The sequence below is a fragment of the Chiroxiphia lanceolata genome, chromosome 2 (genome assembly GCF_009829145.1).
Source record: "Chiroxiphia lanceolata isolate bChiLan1 chromosome 2, bChiLan1.pri, whole genome shotgun sequence".
Taxonomy (NCBI): domain Eukaryota; kingdom Metazoa; phylum Chordata; class Aves; order Passeriformes; family Pipridae; genus Chiroxiphia; species Chiroxiphia lanceolata.
This window is the reverse complement of record NC_045638.1, coordinates 81,350,016-81,377,101: the sequence shown is the minus strand read 5'-3', so window position 1 is coordinate 81,377,101 and position 27,086 is coordinate 81,350,016. Positions and strand designations below refer to the sequence as shown.

The 27,086-nt window shown below is 38.6% G+C and overlaps 1 protein-coding gene across 7 annotated transcripts in view; it reads right to left on the bottom strand.

The window, feature by feature from the left end:
• Positions 1-26,854, bottom strand: part of FAM76B (family with sequence similarity 76 member B) — a 58,945-nt gene extending 32,091 nt beyond the window's left edge. For 4 of the 7 annotated variants that reach the window (XM_032681197.1, XM_032681200.1, XM_032681196.1 and 1 more), the window contains exons 1-10: positions 26,686-26,854; positions 26,521-26,585; positions 25,937-25,991; positions 24,267-24,422; positions 23,130-23,326; positions 21,113-21,160; positions 20,833-20,913; positions 20,035-20,167; positions 17,136-17,237; positions 5,207-5,344 (exon numbers count right to left, since the gene is read on the bottom strand). In XM_032681197.1, coding sequence (XP_032537088.1) covers positions 5,207-5,344; positions 17,136-17,237; positions 20,035-20,167; positions 20,833-20,913; positions 21,113-21,160; positions 23,130-23,326; positions 24,267-24,422; positions 25,937-25,991; positions 26,521-26,585; positions 26,686-26,790 — 1,080 coding nt within the window. In that variant the 5' untranslated portion in view covers positions 26,791-26,854. Of the gene's footprint in view, positions 1-5,206; positions 5,345-13,904; positions 16,478-17,135; positions 17,238-20,034; positions 20,168-20,832; positions 20,914-21,112; positions 21,161-23,129; positions 23,327-24,266; positions 24,423-25,936; positions 25,992-26,520; positions 26,586-26,685 lie in introns of those variants that run through there. The other 3 variants (XM_032681201.1, XM_032681202.1, XM_032681203.1) reach the window with 3 other exon arrangements.
• Between the last annotated feature and the right edge of the window lie 232 nt (positions 26,855-27,086).

Genomic DNA, 27,086 nt, shown 5'->3' with positions numbered 1-27,086 from the left:
AAAGGAATGATAAACTAAATACTAGAAAACACATGCATGACTCAAAGTCCTACAATAGAAACTGCTGTAAATTCCATACACATTAATATGACTAAAAACAATTACACAATACGCTTTGTATCAAATGTGAATTAGAAAATTTCAGAGAACCATTGAAAACGAAAAGGACAAAGAAGCATGAATCTTGCTTTGCCAAAATTAATCAGCAAATGACTAGGAGGGCAGAACAGTAATGCTTACCAGGCAAGACACAACACCTGGACAAAGCTTAGGAGGTCACCATCTTCAAAAGCTAACCATTAAAACTGCCAGGTGTACGAAGCATCTGAGGCACTGAAATGTCTAAGGCAACTTATTCGGCAGCGTACAGCTAAACAAAGAGGGGCACAACAACCCAGAAAAATGTGGAGAGCAAAATCTTATGTTAGATATGAAGGAGCTTCTAAATATTGTTACAAGGACCTGGCTGTCTGAGCCTCACTATGGTTACATAGTGAGACAAGACAATAACTCTCACTGGATAAAATTAGCCTCTGTAGGAAAGGCCAGTTTTGAAGACTCAAGTGGGACATAAATAATGCAAAAACCTTATGATGACTCCTCTCAATGGATCCTTTCTAGAAGGAGAAATAGAATATTTGGGGCAAGAAAAATAGGGCTGAGTTAATTAAGAGTTGTTTTTCACATAAGCTTCTGGGCCAGAGTCTGGCGTTGGACACGATGATCCTTGTGGGTCCCTTCCAACTCAGGAGATTCTGCAATTCTAGATTTCATGCACATTTTGGTAAGTTTTGGATTATTTTCCCTGTCTTTTATCTCAGTCTCTGAAACGAAAACAATCTTCAGTTTTCGAAACTATACTTCAGAGCTTCAAGTGCACAGAAGGCATAGAAACATGCAAATCCTTGGCTAACCTGGGAAAAAGAGAGTACTGAGAGTAGTCAGTGAAATGCTGGAAACTGAGCCATTAGCTGGCGTAGACAGACATAATGTAAACTGACAGCACAAACTCAAAACATTAATTGCCAAGCAAAATGAACTCTGCATACTTGTACGTACAAGAAAATGCTATGGAAGTTGCATACCAGCTAATTCAAGAAGATCACAGGGATCTGGCACAAAGAAAGTACATCTGATTTTGAATCAGGACATGAAGCAGATTCCACAACCACTCTTACTTACATCACTACCAGTGGGAGACAAATTTCAGACAGGACCAACATTTACACATACACAGATAATAAAAACAGGAAAGATCTTCTGCACATGCAAATCTTACCTCTATATAATAGACTCCAGGGCATGACATCAGTCATCCTTGCAGTAAACTCTAATCATTCAGGGCTATAATTAGACAATAAGGCGAAGGTGGGCCAACTGTGCTTTTTAAGAAAATCAAACCCAATCTTTCAACCATTCAGGTCAACAGGAGCCAGGGTGGGAGGCAGTGGGAAGGGAAGAAATGAGACGGCAGGTTAGAGGTGCACTGAGAAATCCATGTGCAGAAAAAGAGAATGGGGGACCCTCAATACCCCTCACTCCTATGTAGTCACTGACACGTGCTGGAAAGCATTAGATTCTTTCTGCTTCTTATCTTCTTTCTACCCCAGCCCCTTTTTAACCATCTGATGCCTCCCCCAGCCATAATCCCACCTCCATAGGACTGTACACCTACTATCTTGCTCTCAGAGGCTTCTTGGAAACACCTCCTCCCACATGTACCATGAGCAAGGAGGGGACAGGCATCCTCCTCTTACTCTCCACAATAAACAGGAGAAAACCAGAAGGAAAAGAAGAACATAAAAAAAGTGCAAGCATCTTTAGTCTAAACAGACAAAGGGACCATGGGAAGAATCTGTAGAAGGGAAACTAAAAGGAGAGGCAAAGTCCAGAAGATGGTAGGCAGAAGAACCAGAAGAGCAATCCATCTCTCCTAAAACTGATGCAGTATCAAGCTCAAATCTTCCTTGCATTACTTTAGATTGAATACAGGGAAATTTAGTATGTGTCTAATAACCAGCATTCAGCAGATAGTTCAGCCATGTTTTAAAAGCCTTTATAATGTCCTATCTTTATCGGATTTCCTACCTCTAATGTCAGATATTTACTGAGACCTACTCCTTCTCCTTGCTGGAGACTCTCTCTGTCCATGTATCTATCATGTATAAGAACCTACATTTTACTAAAATATCTGTATTTACTGTATTTTTTCCCAATATCGTCTATTCTCTTTAACTTATCCTTGTCCTTCATTATGTGAAAGCAGAAACAAAATTAGTGTCCACAGACAAACTGAGGTGCAATTCATGGATACAAACTGAGAGAAGGATAAGCAGAAACCCCCTCTGCTGTCATGCATGACATTCATTCCTCTCTTAATTAATGCCTCTTATTCCCTTGGTATTGCTTTGTCCATTGATAATTTCTCAAAACAGCTCATTATTTTAGCTAACTGATTATATTCTTTCTTCATAAAAGGCATTTATTATTCGCCATTTTAAGAATTATTTCTACAGCCTCAGTTTAGAGACAAGATGTTTTGCTTTTGTTCTTTGTGAAAGGCTTGTATTTTAATCGTCACAGCATAATTACAGTATTTTACATAAATATCAACATAAAATCTGGATCTTAACTACAATATTCTCCATTTAGCTAGTTAAGTGCTTCTGTGTTTTCCATTACTTTTGTGTTTGACCATCTCATGTTGCTTAATATGTTTTCATAGGGCCCAGATATTTGCCGGGATAGAGAACTGAAGAAAGGATGGAAAGTTTGGGGCACGGCTTCATCAAAAGAATAAACAGATCCAGATCTGCACTACTGATGGGGAGGTTGGGTTTGTCTGCCCACATGCCCAGCCCAGCACGCTCTCAGGCTCCTTGTGCAGGCACCAGCTCTGACAGAGCAGTGCAGTCAGCCAGGCTCATCAGCCAGAATTACAGCTGCTTTTCTCTGGGCATCAGGGCTGTGTACTTCTGCCTAATAAAACCTTTGGTTGCATAAAACATAGATGGGGTTTTAAGCAAACTGACATACTGAAAGGTGTCCCTCCCTTCCCATGGTAGGTGACTGGAATTAGGTGATCTTTAGGGTCCTCTTCCAACCCAAGCCATTCTCTGACTCTGTGAAAACAGCTTCTAAAATGAGGTCTTGTGAAGTGGTTGTAATTTGACAAGGAGTAATTTTTTTCCCATAGAATTTAATTCAACCTGCAAGATATGGCATGCAATAACATTCCTCCTCTACAACTGTGCAGGGTGCTCTCCTGAGGAAGCCTGCCAACTCATTTTAGATATTGGCAACAATCTGGACCTTTCTCACAATGCCAGGACGCAGATCAAACAGGAAGCACAAGCAGCAATACACTTCCTCTTTGTCATGAACAGGTACTATAAATCCTTAATCAAGTTACTAAGCCTCTTTGCACTCTTTGACATAACTAGTTGTGGACTTCGCTATTTATTCTATTGCCAGAAGTGGGAAAGAGGTGCAGGATTACACAGTAGTGATTTCATGATGTTCTCTCAGGATACCGCAGGACAGCAGTTCTGATTATGCAGCTGGCATGTCAGCCTTCTGCAATCTCATCACTACAGGAACGGTAGTGGAAGAGTTTATGCAGCTGCATAGACTGTCAGGAATAGATCAACTATTACAAAATGGCATAAGTTGAAAGAATAGGGAAATTATAAAAAAGTAATTTAGAGTGAAAGAAAGTTCTTTTAAAAAGCTTCATGCTATCAAACTGTGAGGGAGAAAAGATCCTAAATACTTCTGATGGTCTCCAGCCTGATATTTTTCACTGCTCTGGGATTTCCAGATAGTTGTGATTAAGGAAAGACTGCCTTGGTTATCAGTACCTCGTTCCTCTTCTGAGATCCTGTCTTGGCTAGAAGTAAGACAATCTTCCAAGACGTGTTTTCCCTTCCCAAATACAATGAATTTTTGTTCTAAGACTAATATCATCCCCATTTCATCCCTATTTCAGGATAAAACTGCCCATTTCTAAGTGTTGTTTGGAATCCCGGGAAGCCATCTGTTCAGGAGACATAAGCTTCCCAAAGTACCCCAACCTGGCATTTAACTTCATCTCAGACTCATAGACAAGATCACAATAGACAACCAATTTTGGTTCCAACTGGTGATAGGAGGGGAGGTGTAAGTACACCTTTGAATACTCTGTGATTTTGATAAGTATTAACCTAGCAATAGCATGAAGGGTCATGAAGGGTTTTATTAAAAATACAGGGGAAGTAAAAGAGTTATCAAATTGTGTTGGTTTAGAGTATTCCTGTGATGTTATTTCAGCTCTAACAATAATAAATTTGTTATTTTTTTTCATACTAGTATGTTTTCATTTACTTGGCAAAACTGATGACAAAAAAATGTATCAAAATGTCACTGTATCATCTGAGAAAGTAAGTACTTAAAACAGTGGTTTGGTTAAATTATCTTCTCTGGCCTCCTTGGAGGTAAATTGGGATTACTGGGCTCTAATCTTGTGAAAAAGAGCCTTTGCAGAATACCATACGGGTAAAAACATAATGAGCTTTACTAAAGTTCAGCAGAAGGTGTATGTTTGTTTGCAGTGACTAAGCATATGCAAGTAGGAGGCAATTACAGATGGCTGGAAATATGCTACTACTGCAAAACACATATGATGTTTTGCATCCCAGAGCAGAGAGCAGAAATGCTCTAAAGTACCAAGCTTGGCTACTAGCTAATACAGTGATGCTGAATTTGTGTTATTTGGGGCCACAGCATCACACACAGCACCTGCAGATCAGCAACGAAAGGTTGCTCACTTCTGTCTCTTAAATTGAAAACAAGTTAATGCAATCACGAAGAATATGCAGAGATAAGAGGAATGTACCAAGTGGAAAACAATATCCAGATACATCCAGTAAAAGCTGCATTAAAAACAAAAGTATGAGTAAACTGTGACACAGTCATGCTTAGGGCATACAGGAACAAAATCTCTTAACTACATGAGCCAGAGAGGTTAGCCTGCCTTCTCTCCTCCATTAGGGGCTGTCTTATCTACTTCTTTGCTATACTACTGTTCTGAGATTGTTGTGGGCTGCTGCTGACTGTAAAATATTAATTTGAAGTGTATTAATTCTCTTAGATATACTTTACATGTGTATTTGTGACTTTACCTAAGCAGTCACTGGTACCCTGAGACACCAGCCTTCACAAGACTTACCAATTTGCATCTTAACTGGGCAGGTGTCCTGGAGAGGCTTATCAAGGAATGGCTTTGGAGGTGTTGAGTGGGAACTGTCATTAATGTGAGGTTTGTTGGAGAGGTCAGGGAAATCAACAAGTCACAGTCACTTCCCGCCTACGAGAAGGAACAGAGACCTGGCATTGGATGACAGGTTTGTATTTGGAAAAGAGATGTTTACAAAATAAACCCAAACCAACAACTTCAAAACCAAACCACAAACCACTCCCTATTCCACCCATTTAGATTTCAAACCAAAGAATGATCCTACTGATGTCTACCAACTGACCTGAGGTGGGCTGACTGGAAAGAGACACCCTGATTTTAAGAGAAAACAAGTCTATAAAAGGATAGAATGCATGACTAGGATCCACGCTACGGATCCCATCAGCTTTGCACTAGGTGAGAGAAAACACAGGTAACCAGGCATTTTATATAGATATAAAAATATATTTATATTATACATAATAATAATACTATACAATAAATCATATTGTATATTATAGTACATTATACATAATTATGTTTTATATAAATTATATATATAATTTATATAAATTGGAGCTACTCATTACTTTCTTCTTTCTTTATTTTTTTCCCTTCTAATGTCTGTTCAGCAACCTTATTGCAGGGTCAGCAGGGCATAGAATTCTGCCTTTAAGCCTTGAAATTGCATCAACGAGTGCAATTGCATTTTGAAAGACTGGAAAAAAGAAAAGAAGCAAGGATTTCCTGCTTGAATACAGGAGGTAATACACATTAGTACACCCTGGCCAGAATTTGCATGTGCAGCAAAGCTCTAAGAAATAAGTCAAACTGAGGCCTCTTTTGCTAAGAGCATTCATACTTCCTCTGTTAGGAAGTTAAGACCCATATACAATGATGCAAAATAGGCTCATCGAGAGGACAAAAATGAGTATTCATTTTTTTACTCTAAATTGTCCGCTTATGACTTGACAGGAAATCTTGACTGACTATCCTTGTAGGCAGTGTGAATGGCCCTAAGAATGTGCTAGAGATGTTTAGTCTATTCTGGTGGAACTGGTCACTGAAAACATCTCAACTTGATCTTAAACAAGGTAACAAAGGCGTAATTTGAACAAGTTCTACTCTCACCCTCAGGGGTCTACCACGTGCATTGCCTCTTCCTTCTCCAATGAGCCTCATGTATTTGCTTCCTCAAAGTTTCCATCTTCAGACTATCAGTAAAGGTTGCTGTTAGGTTGACAGTATGCCTTGTAACACCCTTTCAAAGGGACTGAGAGAGAAAATCCTCACCAGGATAAGTACCCAGCAATTCTAACTCCCTCTAAGAAAACAGAGCTCTTATTGAAGCAGTATTTCAAATTTTCTGGATTTTGCAGTACTGTCAATCATTAAGACCTATACTCCACTGTGAAGTAAAATGTGGTGGCTTGATGTGCACAACCCCTGCTGGCCTCTTGGAGAATGACTGTAGGTGGATGTGGGCTGGACCTCAGCCATTCCAGTGGGTGGAATGAATTGGAGAGTAGAGTCACTCCAGGAAGGGCCAGAAGAGCTTTTTCACTAGCTCCAGCACCCAAAACTGGGCATTTTTACTATTGGTAAAAAATAGCACTAGAACAACAGGTGGAAGTGTATTTACATTAAGAAGCTGATGGTCCCTTTTTTTCATTATTTTTCAGGTGCACGATGACTAACCAATTGATGCCTGTAAGAACAAATCTTACCACAAAGAGGAAAAGTCAATGCTAATTAGCAACAAAGTAGTTTAATTGAATAAAAATGCTAGGACAATCTCTGAATACGCTTATCCTTGAGGGCAGAGTCACAGCCTTTAAATTCTAAGCCAATGAGTGTATTAACAAAGAAAGAACCATGATGGAAGTTGCGATAAAATTGACTGATTTTTGCCAGAAAATACAACTAAGATTACAAAGTTAGTAAGATTTAAGAAACAGAAATTAGGCTACAGAAAGCTTCCAATGGGGTTAAAAAGAAAACTTATCTGTCAAGAGGTTGTTTTCCATAAACTAACAAAAAAAATTCTTTCATGTTCTATCAAGTAGCAGAGATATTTTTAGACTACATAAATTACTAGTTTTATAAGATCCAATGCTATTTTGGTAAATAATATATCAATATCTGTGTTCCTAATTATAGTCCAAGAATGAAAAGCACTTTTTTTGCTGTTTTGTAAAACATACTAATTTTTTGAAAAAGCATGTTTATCAGCCTGATAGCAATCTTGACAGTAGAACCAAGTTTATGAGTGCACTCTGAATCACTACAAAATTCCTACTTTCTGCTTTTCAAAAGTTTCTCAATTACTCATCTTTTTTTTTTTTTCCCCACTATCACCTAGTTTACTCAACCTAAAACATTAACTATGACAGCATTGTGAATGGATTAAGATGACATCTGACTCTGGTACGCCTCAGGAACAATGTTCTGTGAGTTGTTGCAAGGATACTTTTCAGACAAAGAAATGCATCTGTCCACATGACAGCAACAAAATATAGGGGAAATTATATTCCTTATTCAACAGCAGGACTCTATTGTCCTGACACAAGGAAAGATGTGAAAACCATGTTGTACTTTGAGTTTGGTTTTTTAACTGAATTCATAAACTAAAAATACATATTATATAAATAATGTACATAAATACTTAATAAATCCCAACAGTTTCAAAATACTGCTTTTCTGACTCTTGACTTAACAGTTTTGATACACATCCAAAACCTCTTTTAAGAAAACAGAAGTTGTTTTAAAAGTACAGCGCTTGGGCCTTTACTGAAAATGGGATACATACTGAATGTGATATAAAACTGTACTTCAACCATAGCCATTTAACAAAAGGGAAGACATATCTATGGATAAAGGGAAACACAACACTACAAATGTTCTTGATGTCCTACACACTTCAGACCAAACTCAGTTAGAATGCTGTCACTAAACATAAAACAAAATAATGCAAAAAGGCTTTAAAGATTTGGCCAGCAAGATAAGTACTCTTGGGAACTTTGCTATTTTCAAACAGACTTGTTTCTGACTGTGCATAGTATAAGAGTTATATCATGCTGGCAACAGATTAATAGGAAAGAAATAGATGGGAAGTTACTCCTGCTTACTCCCTGCTCTGCTTACTTCAAGTTTGTTACCAAAACCACCTTTTAGAAATGCTTCTTCATGCAAAATTATTTATTTTACAAGCTCACTAAACTATCTTGGTGCTTATGTAACAATCATTCACACAGTCTGAAGTGTTTCCCTAAAGCAGCACGTTGCCTAAGAGGCGAATTGCTATTATAAAAAATGTTGGGTTTTTTTTAGTTCCATTCAAATGAACCCCCTCACAGCAAGGGAAAAACTGAACACATCAAAACATTTCTTATCTAATTTTTCGTAACAAAATACTGCACTTTAATAGATGAAGGAAAAAAAAAATTGCCTTGTTTAGGTTTTAGAGTTACAGGACACCTGAGGTTAGAAGTGGCTTCTGTAGGTCATTTGGTGCAATCCCTATTGCTCATGCAGGGCCACCTGGAGCCAGTTGCCCAGAACTATGTCCTTTGAACTTTTGATTGTCTCCAAGGATGGAGTCTCTACTACCAACCTGGGCAACCTGTGCCAGTGCACAGTCATCCTTAGAGTAGAAAAAGTGTTTCCTGGTGATCAGAGGAAACCTCCTGTGTTTCAGTTTGTGCCTATCGCCCCGGTTCTGGCAGTGAACACCACTGAAAAGAGCCTAGATCTGTCCTCTATGCACCTCCTTTCATGTATTTATATTGGTGAGATCCCTCCAAGTGTTCTCTTCTCCCAGCTAAACACTCCCAGCTCTCTCAGACTTCCCACACAGGAGAGATGTTCTAGTCCCTTCATGATCCTTGTGCCACTCCATTGGACTCCATCCAGTATGTCCACGACTAAGGAGCTGACTGGCCTATAGTTCCCTGTGTCTATCTCTTTAAGATTTCTTATAGAATATATAAATAAAATACACAACATGACTATAGAGTATACAAATGAAAACACTTTTCCCTTTTACTGCAATTACATCTTTTTGAATCCAAGACTTGTTAAAAACAGCCTGGACTTTTTAAATGTTGATGAGAACTCTCTCTTTCACTATAAAGTCACAAGATTTCAAATACATCTACTAACAGAATTAGACAGGGAAAAATCTGTATTAGAAGTATACCAGACTCAAAGAAAGCAGAACACTAAGTCTTAAGCCTTATTGTTCCAAGTCAAAAGTATAATCTTCTCACCTTTGTATTGTTATCTATACTACAAAGAAATCGGTTACATTTAATAATTGTTTCTAAGGTATAGGTGAAAAGTCAGCCAACTAATGCTACAGATTCACTACACATCTATGGTGACCGAATAAAACTTTAACTTATTCATAGCAACTCTCTTCAAAGGGAAAAGATAGTCAGTCTCCACACTGTCTGGGGAGTCCCGGAGTCTGCTTTGAATTCTACCATTGCATTTTATGTGGCAGCATTTAACCTGCATTGTTTCATGGATCAGCCTCCTGACTTGTAAAATGGAGATTTTTCTTTCTTAAGCTAAAACAATCAGAGAAAACACAACATAGTTCCATTTTTTTCTATATTTAACTATATTAAATGTGCTTAATACCACTGAGGGGATTGGAAGTAGATGAGCTTTAAGTTCCCTTCCAACCCAGACCATCCTATGATTCTATGATCCTCTGTCAAATTTTCCAAAATAAATTTCCAATTTTTTAAAATATATTACAAAGTACTATATTTCAGCATTTAGGACACTGTCATTTTAGCATCAGTGTTGCATTTGAACAGGAACAGCTATCCACTGTGGGTGCTGGCTGGTGCACAGAAAGCACACACAACCATATACTGTGGGGTTTAAGCAGCATCTAGTGGCTAGCCTTATGTAGGCAGCCATCCTATTTAGCTCTATTTTCTCTTACTGTATTTAGCATTCAGGAAGGGAAAAGGTGCATTCCATCCGTTTCAGTAAACATGATCCAAAGGATCTTTACATGTCACTACCTTTAAGGGAAAATAAGAGGAAAAAAAGCACTGTAGACTACTAATCACACCCTAAAAACTGGACCATATTTATCATTGGAGAAAGACTGAACTATCTTCAACCAAAGAACACAGAAATTAGGTTTCAAATTCACCTTGCACAGCAATTTGTTTTTTATGCAAAATAGCAACATGCCATTCAAGTAATAGGAGGTACTGAGTGCTCACTCCACTCTTGTAGATGTCATAAGACAGTTGGAGGCTGTCTTGAGCACAGTGATCATGAAATTTACCTCAGTGATGGAGAAGGTCATAGAGCAGATCATTCTGTGTCCTATCAGATGGCACATGCTGGACAACCAGGGGACCAGGCCCAGCCAGCATGGGTTTATGAAAGGCAGGTTCTACTTGACCAATCTGATCTCCTTCTATGACAACATGACCCACTTAGTAGATGAGGGAAAAGCTGTGGGTGCTGTCTACCTGGACTTTAGTAAAGTCTTTGACACTGTTTTCCACAGCATTCACCTGGAAAAACTAGCTGTTCATGGTGTGGATAGGTGCCCTCTTTGCCGGGTCAGGTCCAGAGAGTGGTGGTGAATGGAGTCATATCCAGTTGGCAGCTGTTCACGAGGGCTGTTCCCCAGGGCTCAGTACTGGGGCCAATTCTGTTTAATATCTTTATCCATGACCTAGGAGAGGAGTGCACCTTCAGTCAATTTGCAGATGACACTAAGTTGGGTGGGAGTGTTTATCTGTTGGAGAGCAGGAAGGCTGGATTGATGGGCTGAGGCCAATTGTATGAGGTGCAACAAGGTGAAGTACCAGATCCTGCACTTGGGTCACAGTAGAAAAGGACCTGGGGGTGCTGGTCAACAGCAGCTGAACATGAGCCAGCAGCGTGCCCAGGTAGCTAAGAAGGCCGATGGCATTCTGGTCTGTATCAGCAATAGTGTGGCCAGCAGGACCAGGGCTGTGATTCTCCTTCTGTACTTGGCACTGGTGAGGCCCTGTCTCAAATCCTGTATCCAGTTTTGGACCCCTCACTTCAGGAAAGGCATTGAGACGCTGTAACGTGGAAGGGCAATGGAGCTGTTGGAGGGTTTGGAACATTATGAGGAGTGGCTGAGGGAGCCAGAGATGTTTAGCCTGGAGAAAAGGAGGATCGGGGAAGCAATATTACTTTCTACAACTACCTGAAAGAAGGTTGTAGCCAGGTGGAGGTCAGCCTTTTCTCCCAAATAACAAGCAATAGGATGAGAGGAAACGGCCTCAAATTGCACCAGGGGAGGTTTACATTGGATGTTAGGAAACATTTCTTCATGGAAAGGCTTGACAAGCATTGGAACAGGCTGCCCAGGGAAGCAGTGGAATTCCTCTCCCTGAAAGTGTTCAAAAAATATGTAGATAGGGCACTCAGGGACGTGGTTGAGTGGTGGACTTGGCAGTGCTGGGTTAACAGTTGGACTCAATGATCTTAAAGGTCTTTTCCAGCTTAGACCACTTCATGGTTGTATGAGAAAGGTTTTTTGCCTATGATAACTTTAATGAATGCTGCACCCTGAGTCAGGTAAGTGACCAGCAAGCAAATTCTTGTAGATCCTGAAGGAATGTTTGAAGTTACTGTTCCTGGTTGCATTTCATAACATGCTCTGCAACTATAGAAATGCAACAGGTTGTATGAGCACTACTAGACTGCTTCAGTGGAGTCAGCTTGATTATAATTGTTTGCCTTTCAGCAGTGATTTAAGTTATTCTAGCAAATACAGCTTTACAGCTCTTCTGCTTTTTGGAAGGTTGTAAAAAGTTTCCCAGGGAACATCTGAAAATAAAGCTGAAGACATGCATTGATGCACCTGATGAAGGATAAATTGTGAATGCCCTACACCTTTAATTGAAATAAAGCAAAACACACCTGTTGATTAAATAAAGGAAAACATCTTAAGGTTTTCAGTACTCAGCTCAAAATAAATTGCTCTAAGGTACTGAAAAAGGGGGAGGGGGTTACATCTGGAGGTAAAAATCAACTTGGCCTGCAAATTCTAATACCTGCTGAAGTCATATTTAATTAAACAGTTTATTCTGTTCGTTTCTCAAATTTGGACTCATGTAAAAAAAAAAACAAAGCAAAACAAAAGACTCCCTTAAGCAGTGTTGCATTTCACATACATGAAAAATATGTAACTTTAAAAAAAACCCCAACCGTGTGATTCAGTACATCACACAACAAGTAACATGGTATCTCAGAGGTCTCTGTTCCCCATTAGTCCTGTCATCTCCATTACGCTCCTTCTTTCCCAAGGAGCACCACAAACATCTCCTCCTTCCACCTCTAAAACCCCCTTGTCTGATAGCCCCTACTTCTTCTGTGGGATTCAACAGAAGTAATTTCATGTATCAGTACCTCTTCCATGAGGACAGCTAGAGCAATTGCACATAATATATGAGAAAATGTATCTTCTATTGCAGTATCAATGTTTTAGTAACTCATCTGAAGGAATAAAAACAAATGAACAGGTTTTACTCCATTTCAAAAAGTTAAAGATTATAGTTTGCCATCATAAACATCACTGTTTTCAAAAAAATCAGTGTTGGATTCAAAGCTTTTGAAGCTAGTGAAGACCATTAAGAACTGCCTGAATGCCCACACACAAGTTATATAAATTTAAATTTTCTTTAAAGGAATTTGCTTCAAATGATGCAAACCTCTTTCCAGGATTCAGTCAGTTGCATGGCCAGTTACACACATTTGCATGTGTCACATGAAAGCCATGCCTAAACTAGGTACCACACATGGTTTTGACTTGCACTCAGCTTTAGAAATAAGTGGCTTCAAAGTTGCTGTTGCAAGTTTGCATTAAAACGAGGCTAAGAACAACCCAATGTTAGACTAGCATATTGTTCGTTGCAATAACTAATATAAAATAATAACTGTTTCAAGATGCTTTGAAACAAAGATTCCCCCTTTCTAGACCAAATAGATACAGAATCTTACTCTCTTATTGGTATGGGGTAGGGGGATTTTTTTTTTAGATTATTTTTTATTTTGAACTTTAATTCCTGAATGAGAAGTATTCTTCTGTCTTGTGGAAAGATGAAGATTGATCGTTGAAGAAATTTAAAATGAGACCTACAAATTGCAGCACAATTTGTGCTGCACTAGAAGCCACTGTGACTGACAGCCAGCAGGGTGTTGCTGTGGGCACCTAACTCCTCCTGACACAAGAAAGGGAACACACAAAGAAATTATAAATGTCATTTCAAATCTCAGAATCATCCAATTCGTACAACGAATGTAAAGGAAGAACAATTTTATAGTTAACAGAATAAGACTGAAATTCAGGTACTTTTAAACACAAATGCTGATGCTAATCAGTATGTAAAAAGCTTGTTGAAGGCATTTCAGTCAAACCTTCACGTTTTTTTCTTCTTCTCTATAAGAAAATATTTCTATGTATTATAATTCTGTTGTAGAAAACAAAAATACTTTCATGAGACAAAGTAATCCGAAGCCTAATTTGTTACAAGTTGTAGACAACCCAAGGTGTCTAATCTTCACAGAAACCTAAATATTAAATTCTGCCCCTTTTTTGGCCACAGACTTTTAGTGAGTGATATAGCATGAAAGATTAACACAAAATATGGATTTATGAATAATTTTAAAGGGAGAGATCAATGTTTTGACAAGATTTTATTGTGAAACATTGGATTTAGAAAAGGTACAAAATGTCAACGGTCAGATGTGTGCCAGTACAGTATTTCAATAGTCTATACATGTGGACAGCTGAATAGCTTCACTTCAGAACAAGTATTTAGACACACTATCTAAAAGGGGGCTGCAATATTCACAGGCTTAAAATACATAAATAACCTGACCCAAAATGGCCATTACTGGTCAATGCTAATCAACATCTGGAAACAGGCTAAAAAGCACAATACAGTACAACAATCTCCTTGCAGATCCACGTTTCAAGAACATCTGTTTATTATGTCAGTAATCTACAGCTCCAGGACATGATTCTCAGGACCAGGATTCAGTTGGATAGTTAACAAATTTAAAAAATTAATGTTAAAAATTAGATTATGGAAGAATACCCACAGGTATTTAATAAGAACTAAACACTGTGAAGCTCCTAAAAATTTTTACGAGATTTATGAAGTCAATTACTTCTAATACAGAACTTCAGTTTGTTTATTTAAAATGTCCTGACTGCAGCTTGAACTGATATCATTAAGTAAGCTTAATTCAAACATTTCATTTTGCTATGCATTTTTGTATTTTAAAACCAATTCCATCAAACCTGGGTCACCATTCAACTGGAAAAAAATGACCCAAATACTAATTCTGAATTAATAAAAGTCATAAATTTGTATATTTAAAAAATTAATAACAACCCCAAAGAATAGTAGCATTCTCTACCCTAGTTCAGTAAGTTTAAAGAAGAGCATTTATAAACATACAAAGTTGATTTTAGGGTATAAAAATACACATATACCATATGAAACAAGGTAGCTTGAGTTTTTCATATTGTTCAGTAGTCTGTCACTGCTGGAACTCATTTGAGCTATTGAAAAGGTGTTCATAGTTCAGTACCTGGGTGAAAAGCCAAAGGACTATAGATTTTAGTTCTTTAATAAAAAATGTGTAGCTGCTTTTACACAATTAAGCTTACTGAAATATCAACAGCTACCCTGTTACCAGCCAGTACCCAGAGCTGACCTAAACCTTCACCCACGTAAGTCTACTTCCCTTTATGCTGATTCATAACTTACCTTCCTGAACAGAGACCTTGGGGTATACTAAATTATTGTTTAATAGAAATTTCTGAATGTGACTAATGTCCGTTGGGAGCAGAGCTAAGTTTAAATTGATATAATTTAGAATCAAAATTCACCCAAAACATTAAAACAACCCACCCTTTGACGCTACATCCATTGCCTTAATTAATTTAAAGGCCACTGGTTTTGGCTACTCTTTTCTCATTGTGTATCTTTACTGGCAGATGTGAGCCTTGCAATTTATTAAGGAGAATCACCGTAAGTTACAACTAAGTACATTAACTCAGACAAAAATGGGAAATAAACGTTTTTAAAACTTTGAGTGTATATCCCTACTTAAGGATGTAACATTGGGAGTACAATGCCTGTTGTGGAATTAAAATTGGTGCTGTGCCAAATGGGGAAAATTTATAAAAAAACCACAAAATTCCAGTGTGGAAAAAAAAAATTTTGTTTTTTTTGTTCAGGAAATGTTCGGTATGAGCAGCACTAACAAAATTCTACACCTCACAGACACAAGCTACGACAGTTATCTAAAGCCAAATTCACTGTCCATCAATTAGCTAGCTAGCTCTTAATGCTGCTTTGAGCACTGCACTAGCCACTTTGATCTTTGTTTCAGATTCCTCTGTACACACATTTATATTTACATAAAACATTTATTAAACATGATTTTAAAACATAAAAACCTTATGTACAAAATACCAACATTCCTATAAATAAACAGTTGGAGAAAGGCACTTGCAAGAAAAATCTACAGTAAATCTTACAAAAACCACACTGCCTCTGTTACTGTACAATAGATAATCTTTCTGTCAATCCCTATCACAAGAATGTAAAACACTAATTACTTGTTATAACTAAGAATATAACCATTACAGTCGTATTTACACATACATATATGCCTCTTTTGAGTTTGAGAGCACCATGATTTCCATTCTAAATTTATATTTTGATACAAAGTAAAAGAACAGTTGCCAGAAACCAGTGTTCAGTGTCACTGCAGATTCATAAACATTTGGCTGACATCAGCGTAATTTAAAAGACTCAGTTGCTACTTTGTAAAAAGTACACCTAGTTTGTTATTGCATGTTGTCCTTTTAGAGAAAGCACTGCAATGTTCTCTATGCAATTGTTTAATACTATTGCTGGCAGAAAGTTTCCAATATCAAAAAAATAAAAACATTCTTCAATCCAGTTGAAGTATTTCATCTGAACAGGAACTAAAAAAAGCTGCATATTAATTATAAAAACATGTAGGAAACATGCCAACTAATCTGGTGTGCAAAAATATTTTTTCCACTACACAGGATTTTAAGGGCTTCACAGAATTACTCAAATGTACATTGAGTAGCAAACCCCACGAATAACCAGTTCCTCAAGGAGATGTGAGGATACTTCCACTTTTATCAAACTTTTTACCCTTTGACAATGCTGCAACCTGTTTGAGCAGTTCTCTGTTTTTGGCCTGCAACACAGACAAAAAAAGTATGAATTACTGAAACATTTCCCATAGTAGTGTCATGTACCGATTTTCTATTGCATTTATGAACAAATTCTCAAAATGTACATGCTGAGAATATTCAAAAAAGGTAATGATCGCTCTCCAAAGATCTGTATATGTTTTTTGATATACATATTCCATCTTTAACAGGAAAAGTAACTACATTTTCTGTACTGCAAAATTTAGTATATCCAGTATTGCATCAAGTGTCTGTTCAGTCTGTGATTTATAAAGCAACTAATTCAGACTTTCTTCTTGGTAAAGTATGCTCTAACAACAGACATCTAACCGCCAATGTGTTAATGCTGAGCCCTTAAATTGGATCCATAGCCCAACGACAACTGATAAATTGTCAGAGAAAAAAATAACATAACCTTTGAGAAAGCCTTTACCTCTTGAAGTGAAAAAGAGATTCTTAGAGTGAGTTTAATTCATGTGGACATTGTCTGTTGACTGCAGAACTGCTGTACAATGCATCCAAAGTTAAACATGGCAACGATCACTCAAGAACTTGGAACTACTGTACTGTAGTGAAAAATGCCGAGTGAACAAGCTGACTGAACAGCTTGAATACATAACTCCACATGAAGTATTTCTCAAGTATTGATAAGCAATTACTCACCTGCAACTGTTCCACAGTTTCCTTGTGAGCTTTCTCCATACTGTTCATCTTTGTCCTCAAGTTAGACTCTTGGTACTGGAAGTCTGCCTTCAGTTCTGTCAACTGAAACCACATATGCTATGAAGATTCCTTGAACTGCTACAGTACACGGCTTCTAATCAGTCTGTGAAATATTTATGGAAGCCTCAGGAATCTCAGGAAACACTGTATTTATTTACTATTGCAGTATTAACAGCTCAACGTTTCAGAAGCACTTTGAAAAGTATCTGTATATATTTTAAATGAAGAAAACAACTGTACTTATGTAACCATGCTGTTTCCTCAAGATTCTGTATAAAGAAGGCTAAACCTCAGCAAAATCTTCAGTTACATCTCTCATTTATATGGTATGGTAACATACGAAAAATCTTCCATACAAAGACAGTATAAAAGATGCTTTTGTGTCATTTTATGCTACAATTTGTCCTAGACAGAAGTTTACATTTCCAAGTTTCACTGCTTCTCGATCCACAACAATGAATTAAACTGCATTACTGGAAACATGTAATTTCAACTTAACTTTTGTGTACGGTGTACTATGGCTGCCACTGGGTCTCTGCTGAGAGAGACACAGATTCAGGTGACATACACGGAGGCATGTGTTTCTAAAGTGTGATACATGCTTCTATCCAAGCGCTGAATGCTTCTTCTGGAAGCACGTGCAGCTGGGTGAACTACTAACAGTTTGCTGTATATGGACCTAGAAGTTTTAGGAATCACTTCTTTAAAAAGTTTAGTTCTTCAAAGCATCCCAACTCACAGGGCTCTTCTGAACCTCTCCGGTCAATCTGGATTTATCAGGAGATGAAGCCTCTTTGCTAGCAAAGGTGCATGCCATAACAAACCAGAGTATGCACTCCTGAACTAATGCACTGAGACTGCTATTACCAACCTCAGTACCTGTCAAACCACATTTAGTGAAACAAGGTATTCAAAAGAACTGTCAGTCAAATGGTCAAGTGCAGGTATGTTGATAGAATGGTATATTATACCTCCCTGTATCCAGACTGCTGCTCTAGGTATGCACTTTATGGCTGTTGTAAATTGCAGGGGATCCAATGCAAAGCCACACACCACACACTACATATCAAAAAAACCTAGTGGTAGTGTTGCACCACAGCAAAGTATGCAACCAGATGAGCAAACACACTACCTGCGAACATTCAGCAAACTGTAATCTCCTCCTAATAATCAAGTCTCAGGGCTCCATGGTAATGCTTTGTTGTCTCACTAACATTTTGTGCAGAAAGACAAACAAGGCTAGTACTGCAAACAATAAGCACCCATAATGACATGGCTGACATCCTGACTCATAACAAAAAATGATGAATGAGGATTGTCTGCAAAGTTTGTGTACGGAGTTGTTTTTGTTGCTATGTTATACATTTCAGAAGTTTTGCTTTTGGAGCATTCCAAACCGTTCAAATGCTGTCCCTACCCCAAATCTTGAGACACAACCTTAACAGGAATTTCCCACAGGTCTGGCTCAGGCTTTTACCCAGTACATGTCTCCAAATTTATTATTTCATTAAAAAAAAAAATTCTGCACTGCATTCATTTGTTGTAAATTTTTCAGCTACGCAAACATTGTACAATATGTTCAGCTTTTCTCCTCCTCATAGCAGCTGCAGAAAGTGACATTTTAAAAGTGAGGAACTCATGCCTGAAGGAGTCTTTAAGTTCAAAGAACTCTGAGGTCAAATAAACAGTTTTAGCAGTGGGGATATTAAAATTATTAGATGCTCTCCCTATGGGAACAGCACAAAACAAGTCACTGCACTGGTTATGCAGAAGCCGGTTACATTTTCTTACCTATTCTTTTTGTTAGCTTTGCCCCATAGATTAAAACTAAAAAGAGACAAGTGAATTTCCTACTGACTCGTGATCTTCTCCTGGCTTTATAAGAAATAGATCAGGGCCTAACGTCTGTCCTTTGAAGAAAATATGTAAAGAGAGTCCATGACAGACTGCTCAGCTCTTTCACATTAAACACTTAAAGACCTGAAATAGCAAGTACTTCCAACCCTAGGTATACTGCAAGTGATATAAATGAAAATAGGTTCAATATCCTTTACAAAACACATCTAAGCATAGAAATGAAGATACTGAACTATGGTTTAAAAGTGGAAGCACTTTTTCTTTCAGGAGGTTTTCCTAACCATCAATGTTTTGATAGGCCACCACGCCCTGAAAATCAAAATTTTACCTGAAAATAAAGTAAATTTATTTTTAATATAATTCCATAACCTACTCAATCCTGAACAGATATTCTAGAGCCACTGTTACAGTGTCTTAAAAGCATCTAGTTATTCAGATGGCAGAGAAATAAGCACTAAGAAATGCAAAGCAAAGTGCACATTTGTAGTTATTTCTCTTTTCTTGTTAGTCATTAGTTTGTTTGAAGGGTGAATCTTTTCTAAGAGTTTCACTGCAGCCATTTGGGCCTGACTATTTCACTTAACTTTTGTTGACTGACATCTATTTAATCCAAGCTTTTCTTTTAGTCTCCGACCACCACGGAGACTGGACATCCTACACTACACATGCTATCAATCTTATAAAACCAAAACATTTAATATTAATACACTATAATGTAAATTTGGACATTGACTTACTGTGGCTATAGTTGCTTTAGTTTAAAGCCAAATAAAAGCTATGCTAAACTCAGAATAGTTACTGCTAAAATATATTCATGGCACAGAAGTCTAAAATTTGTTCTTTAAATGGTAAGATCTGATTAGCTGCTATACAAAACAATTGCATCTGATTTTTGGTTTATGTCACTGTTTTGACATTGTTAGGAGTCTACAAAATAGAAAACAAAATTATGAAGTTCTTATTAAGCAGGTGCAACTTTTACCTTTTTATCTTTCTCTAAAATAGTCTGATCTCTTTGCTGCAGAAGACGTTTAAGTGACATTACTTCTTCTTTCAGCTGACTTATGAGGACAAAGTTGTCAGTCCCTCCACTGTCTGCAGACTGATTTATAGAGCTATCAAAAGTAAAAGACAATAGTTACTTACAACATCAATAGCAAAAAAACCCAGTTTATTTTTTTTTATTTCAAATTGGATAATTAATAATTCCACAAACATCCTTAAGGACTAATGCAAAAAAAGTATGTACCTGACAGAAATGGATGCAACTGGCAAATTACCTTACTAATGGCACACATTACATACACCTGCAGAAATATAATTCAGTATTAGCTTTGAGGGGGACAAACACTTTTTGACTGAAGTAGCCACTTTTATTCCAATTATTTGGTCAGAGACAGAATGAAGATTCAGTCTCCCACATTAAGGTGCAAAAGAATTCTCTAGATACTGGGTCAGCTTAAAGCAGCAGGTTCAACCCTGCCATCTAATTGATAAAACACTGATGTCAGGGAATACCATTGGGTTGATAACTGTTGCCTTGTACATAAACTTTGTTTAATTTTGCTCCAAACAGCTTAAAAGCAGGAAAACAGTGCTAGTTTTCTGCTAATAAAGTAATTTAATTGACTGACAGCACTCAGATGCCACCCAATAATCCATCTGGCTAGACAACAGTTTCACCTCCCTCATTCTTCAGACAAAAAAAAAAAGGCAACTGGCCACAAATCAGTGCTTTATTTGGTAGAAATGGCTCAGCTTTACAAAAATATAACTTTACCTATCTCCATTTGATGGCTTGGATTCCAGTTTGGGTTTTTTCTTTGGAGTTTCATTCTGAATAGCTGCAGAGGATTTATGGCTGAAATCAAACAAAATGTAAACCTAAAGCCTCATACTATGTAACTCTCTAATATCACCATTTGGTACATATAAAATAACTAACTCATGCTCCTAGCTGGAATGCTAGAGACTAGCCAGAAATGCAAGAAAAAAGAAATTCTTTAAATGAAAACTGCAAGATAAATGAAAAGAAAATTAATAAATAATATCATATTTACCTCTGTTTCCATAGTCCCTGATCTTGTTCTGGACTCAGATTGCTGATTCTGAAATACGTGAAATGTACTTGGTAACTGACCAAACATGCCATTATTTCTACGTTTATGTGAATGGTATCTGTACTTGAGAAAAATCCTCCCACCTTTTTTTTTTCCTAATAAAGAAGGAATAATATGAATTTTCAGCTAGACATTGATACTATCTGTCATATTCCTGATCACGCTTTACTACGTCAGGATGTTATAAGGTATTTCTTGGCTAAATATCTATACTATTGTAAGTCACAAGGGGTACACTTCAAGACTAAATCTTTTTGCTGATACCTCCTGATTCTTGTGAACTCTGTATTGCTAATCTCATACTCAGCAAGCCAGTCTAAAGCAGCACTCCTGGGATTTCCATACTGCCATATGAACATTGCACGAAGCAGCGCTCATGGGGTGGCATAAGAGCAAAGTTAAGTTTTGGATCCCTGAAAATAACTACTTCTCAGGTGTAACAATTTGCTTTCAATCATCTCAAAAGCAACTACTGAAGAGCATTGATATAGGAATGTAGAAGATTGAACTGAGTGAAACAGTTCATAGAATCTGTATTTCTACCTCACTGTCTCTATTGTCTGAAATTAGCAGTAACTGAAATGGACAGGGAAAAAGAGTCATATTGACTGGACCAGAAGCAATAGACCCATGGCAGCCTACAGAAAAAAAAAAAGGTGGGAAACCAGGAACATTGTGATCTGTATAGAGATATGCTTACTGTTACAACTCTTGAGTATATCAGAAGCTCTATTCTGTAGTGAAGAGCTAACTATTTTTTTATTTAATCCTTACTATACCTCTGCCACATGCATTAAACTAGATTTAACTTGCTGTAACTTAATTTTCAGCAGATTTGAAAGAACAGGAACAGTACAATAACTCTCTGCATGACAAGAATAATTTTCATCTTCAAATTCCTAAAAACCCAAATCATATTTTTCTCTTTTTTAAAATGAAAGTATATGCATTTCCCTTTTCCTCATTCCAAATATGATTCCAGTTTATTTTGCTTCTATCTTTAAGTCACACTTAGGCAAGTTTCAATCAAGATGAAAAACTATAAGCACTGGAAACATGGAGTTTAGAAGCAAAGTCTGTGTGTCTGAGATTAGGGTCATTACCATTGCAGCCACAGGATTTACTATCCAGCACAAAAAATAAGCAGTTCTAAAGTTATGCTGTCATAAGCCTACCAGCGAAAATAAGAATTGTGACTACTACTATGGCAGCATAAAACCAAAAATGAATTCTAGGGTTTTTGACTAAATAAATTGGTTATGTAGGGCAAGGTTGGTACGCTGTTGATGCCATGGCCACAGATGACATACTGAGAAAAGATGCAGAAGATGGGACAAAACTACATCAAATGTTATCAGTGACACTAACTGAAGTAACAGTCTTATGTCCCTGTGTCAGTATCACAGCCACCCACAAACTGCCTATTCCAGCAAGATTTGATTATAAAAATTAGCAAAGAGATACAAACTGGTCCCAGACTGAAGATAATCCCACAGTATTGCTTCTGCTTCTCCATTTACCTGCGAGTATTTGCGCACAAAGCAGTCGGGGTGAAGTAAGTCAGGGTGGGCATTCTGAATGAAGCAGCTGTACTGTGCTTACTGCAAATACACATCTTTTATCCCATGGTAAATACGTGTAAAATAGCAGTTATCACACAGCAGTCACTGCTTAGAAAACTAAATCCAGTCTACCACTAACTTGTTTCTGTAGCCATTCCGTGAGCTTTTTTCTAGACTTGCTACCAATTTTAACCTCAACTGCTTTTTGCTAAACTCCCTTCATTCAAACGGTAAGAATACAAGGATTTTGACAGGCCATGGAAGAGCAACATTCCGCTACTGCTTTTGACACCATGTTTCAAACAGCTTTTTATACTAACTTTGATTTTATCTCAGTACAAACAGTACACAGATGAAGAGCTACCAACAGCTACTTTAATTTTTGAAATACTTACTTATGATGACTGCTGCTGTGGCGATGATGATGGTGGTGATGGTGGTGGTGTTTTGAATGATGCTGGTCTTTCTCAGTAAGAGATGAGGATGAGGAGTTAGAATGTGAAGATCCTAGGCTCTTCCTCTGTTCTTTTGTCTTCTGCAGCACTCTCTTGTAGGACAGCGTGCAGAGCCAGCACAACAACTTTCCATCCACCTTTTGGGAAATAATTCATAGAGGGGTTTATTTCCAAGTACACTTGCACTAGAGAGACGTGCTCAGTATTTGCAAGAAAAAATTGTTTCATCTGTTATCTTTGGGAAAAACACAGACATCTTTCTGGTATGAAACATCACTACTGTACCTCCAATGTCTGCAAGTTATCTTTTAGTAAAGATTCTACTGAATCTTACCCCATTTCTTTTTGTCATTTAAAGTTATGCTACAAAGAGTCCTAGCAAATATTGGACTTGCTCTATGTCGCAGAAATGACAGTAACTTTTTAAAAGGACAAATCTTTTTTAGTTTAGACACCATGCACCTTTTCTCAACCCATCGTAGGCAGAAACAAGATGTCCAGCCAACGTTTTACAGGTACCAAGTAAACTCTTCTGTAAAAGCAGTATTATTCTTGAGTTCAGTCAAGAGGCTTTTGAGGTCATTTCCTCAGCACCTTCTGGAATGAGAAAGTGGCACTCACCAAAGCTATTTAACAAAACAGAACACAAAGGGCTACTCAGAGCAGTCTACGCCTCTGGTGCTGTACTTTAAGGCAAGGCAAGCAAATCAGAAGAGGTAAAGAGACAGATTCAAGTTATGGACATAGATAAGATCCAATGGCTGAGAAAATAAAAATAAAATAAATATCAAAGCATCAGGAACTGTTCATCCACTTAATTTCTGTTCCCCTGCTACAACTGTCTGCTTACTCTTAAGCCTACTTTTAGAAAGTGATTTAATTTAAAGTAAGTTAGCTCAGTACCTCACATAACAATTGCCAAGTTACGAAATTTAATTTAAATATTGTAAAGCACAGCTCAGCAACTTAAATCTAATATTAGAGAACTTAAATACATTCCTGTTAGTCTTTCTCTTACGAACCAGAAACACTGTCTATTGTCAGCCTAAGCCACTACAAATGTGGAACAAAGCCTACCTTCCTTCTTCCCTCCTCTTTCCGATCAAAAGCACACTGCTGTTTGCACTGCTCACATGTCTGAGGTGGGCCATACTTCTTCTCCGAGTTGGTGCAACGCTGACATTTTGTGCCAATAAATGCTGCAATAATGTTACAATACTGACAAGGCTTGGGCTGAAAAAAAGATAAGTTGAACTGAAATCAATATATTTGCATTTTCTGTAATGAAGACAGGTATTTCAAATCACAAAATGATGCTTTGAAACTACTAAGGCTTCATATAAGCTATCTTAAAGAACTTTTTTGCTACCATTTCTATCCCAGTACTAAACCTTTCCCCTAAAATGATGCTTCTTCAGTGGTTAAAACCAGTCTGGACTTTTCATGAAAATCCAGATGCATACTAAATAAAAGAAACACACAGAACTATCTGATTACTCACCTCTACACCTGCTGTTTTATTTTTTTAAATATGATGACATTTCCTCTCAGTTTTACTACATTCCTAGAGAAATTAGTTACAGAAACTTTAAAAGAAAAGTAGTCAAGTAATTTTTTTAGACTGGAAGTTTCTGAAGGCATCCCTCTCCCTTTTACACTCAGGGATTCAATAACACTACAGTTCCAAGATTAGTATCCTGATCCCTGCAATTCTGTAGGAAACTTAAAAAAACAAAACAAACAAAAAACCACCAACAACAATCAAAAACCAACTTCAGATACCACCAGGTCAGGTTATCAACTTTCATATCATATGCTCAACTAGACTAATATGCTGCTGGAAAATGAAATTGCTGTCAGTTTTCATAGGTTAGAAATGGCTGATTATCCTCAATGCAGTTCTGTTTTTTGACAAACTACTGATAAAATCATTGTTGGATCTGTCCTGCAATTCATTTTGCTACACTTTAAGCTTTTGAAAAGTATCTCTTTGTTCAGTTTACATATATATTCACAAAGCGCCTGACTACATACCAACAGCTGTTACGTTTCTCAAATAAGTTGAATTTCATCTATTATGGTTTATGTCAAGCCTGGAGAAATTACGCCCTTTTGTTCCACAACAAGATTATCTTGATACCTCCTACAAACTCGTATCTGCAGGGTGGCTCAGATACAATGTGTGTATTCACATAACAGAAAAATTCATTTTTCCAGCAGAACTGAAGTTGAAATTCAACATGAGAAACCACAAAGTAACATGAACGCAGATAATACTCAAATCTTTTCTACTTAATACCTTAACATGATTAACATGCCTTTTTTTAAGACTTACACAATATAAAGTATGCAGTATTACTCGATTTTCACATTTACATCCCATTAAGGACAGAGAGGGCAACGGTCTTCCTGTCATCAAGCATGTGCTTATGAGAATACACAGGGAATAACTTCACATGTGTGAGGTGAAATAACTTTGTTTTGTTACAAATAGCTACATTGAAATTATTCCTAATCTTTAAGCTACATATAACCCCAATGGATTTCAAGTTGAAAAAAGGAACTGTAACCCACAGACGAAATCAAGAGATAGAAATGACATTTCCATCACCTTTCTGAATGGTAATCTCTGGGTTTATTTTTTTTTCCCGGAAGAAAATAAGAAGATTAGTTGCATGAGAACTTTTTTTTTCAGTTTAAAGCACAACTGAATTAACTCCAGTACTTAGAACCGATAACCTACTTACCGTTCCAAACTGCTTCACATTTTGGGCACATTTCTTGCATATTGTGTTGGTTTTGCTAAAAAGATGAAACGGCACAAAGGTGAATTTGGCAACAAACACACACACCTTAGCATTCTTTCCCACGCAAATACCAGCAAACAGAATCACATAATGGTTTGGGTTGGAAGGGACAGAATAATAGAATAGTTCGGGTTGGAAGGGACCTCTGGAGATCATCCAGTCCAACCCCCCAGCCAAGGCAGGGTCACCTGGAGCAGGTGACACAGGAACGTGTCCTCGTGGGTTCTGAATGTCTCCAGAGAGGGATACTCCATGACCTCCCCGGGCAGCCTGTTCCAGTGCTGTGCCACCCTTAGCGTAAAGAAGTTCTACGTCGTGTTGAGATGAAACTTCTTGTGGTTTAGTTTATGGCCGCTGCTCCCCGTCCTGTCGCCGGACAGCACTGAAAAGTGCCTGGCACCACCCTCCTGACACCCGCCTCTCAGATATCGGTGTGCACTGACGAGATCCCCTCTCGGTCTTCTCTGCTCCCAACAGGCCCAGCTCCCGCAAACTCGCTCGCACACCGCCTGACCCCGCCGTACCTCTCCTGCTGGAACTCGGAGCGGCAGTAGGTGCACTTCACGATGGGGTGGGCGATGCGACACTCCTGCGGAGGAAAGCGCCGCGTTACTGCCCGGCCGGGCCGGCCCCGCACCGCCCCCGCCCGCCGCCCCGAACAGCCCCGGCCGGGCCGCTCCACCCCGAACCTTGCACAGCTGCTGGCCCTGCGAGAGCTCCTCGAACGGGTACCGCTGGTTGCACTTGGTGCACGCATAAAGCGCCGGGGCGGCCGCCGCGCCCGCCGCCGCCATCCGGCGGGGCGGACACGGGCGGGCCGAGGGAGGGGAATGGGGAGGTGCCGCCGGAGCGAGGGAAGGAGCGGCCGCAGGGGCCGCCGAGGAGGAGCCGCCGCCCCCGCCCCGCTCCCGGTGCCGGTGCCGCGCTGGGCCCCGCGCGCCGCCCGCGTCCCCCTTGTGTCGGCGGCGGCGTCACCCCGCGCGCGCCCCCCGCCCTTCCCTCCCTCCGCCCGCCCCGGGTCCGGGCTCGCGCTGCGCCCGCGCAGCCAATCGCCGCCCCGCGCCAAACCTGCCTTCGAACGCCGCCGCCC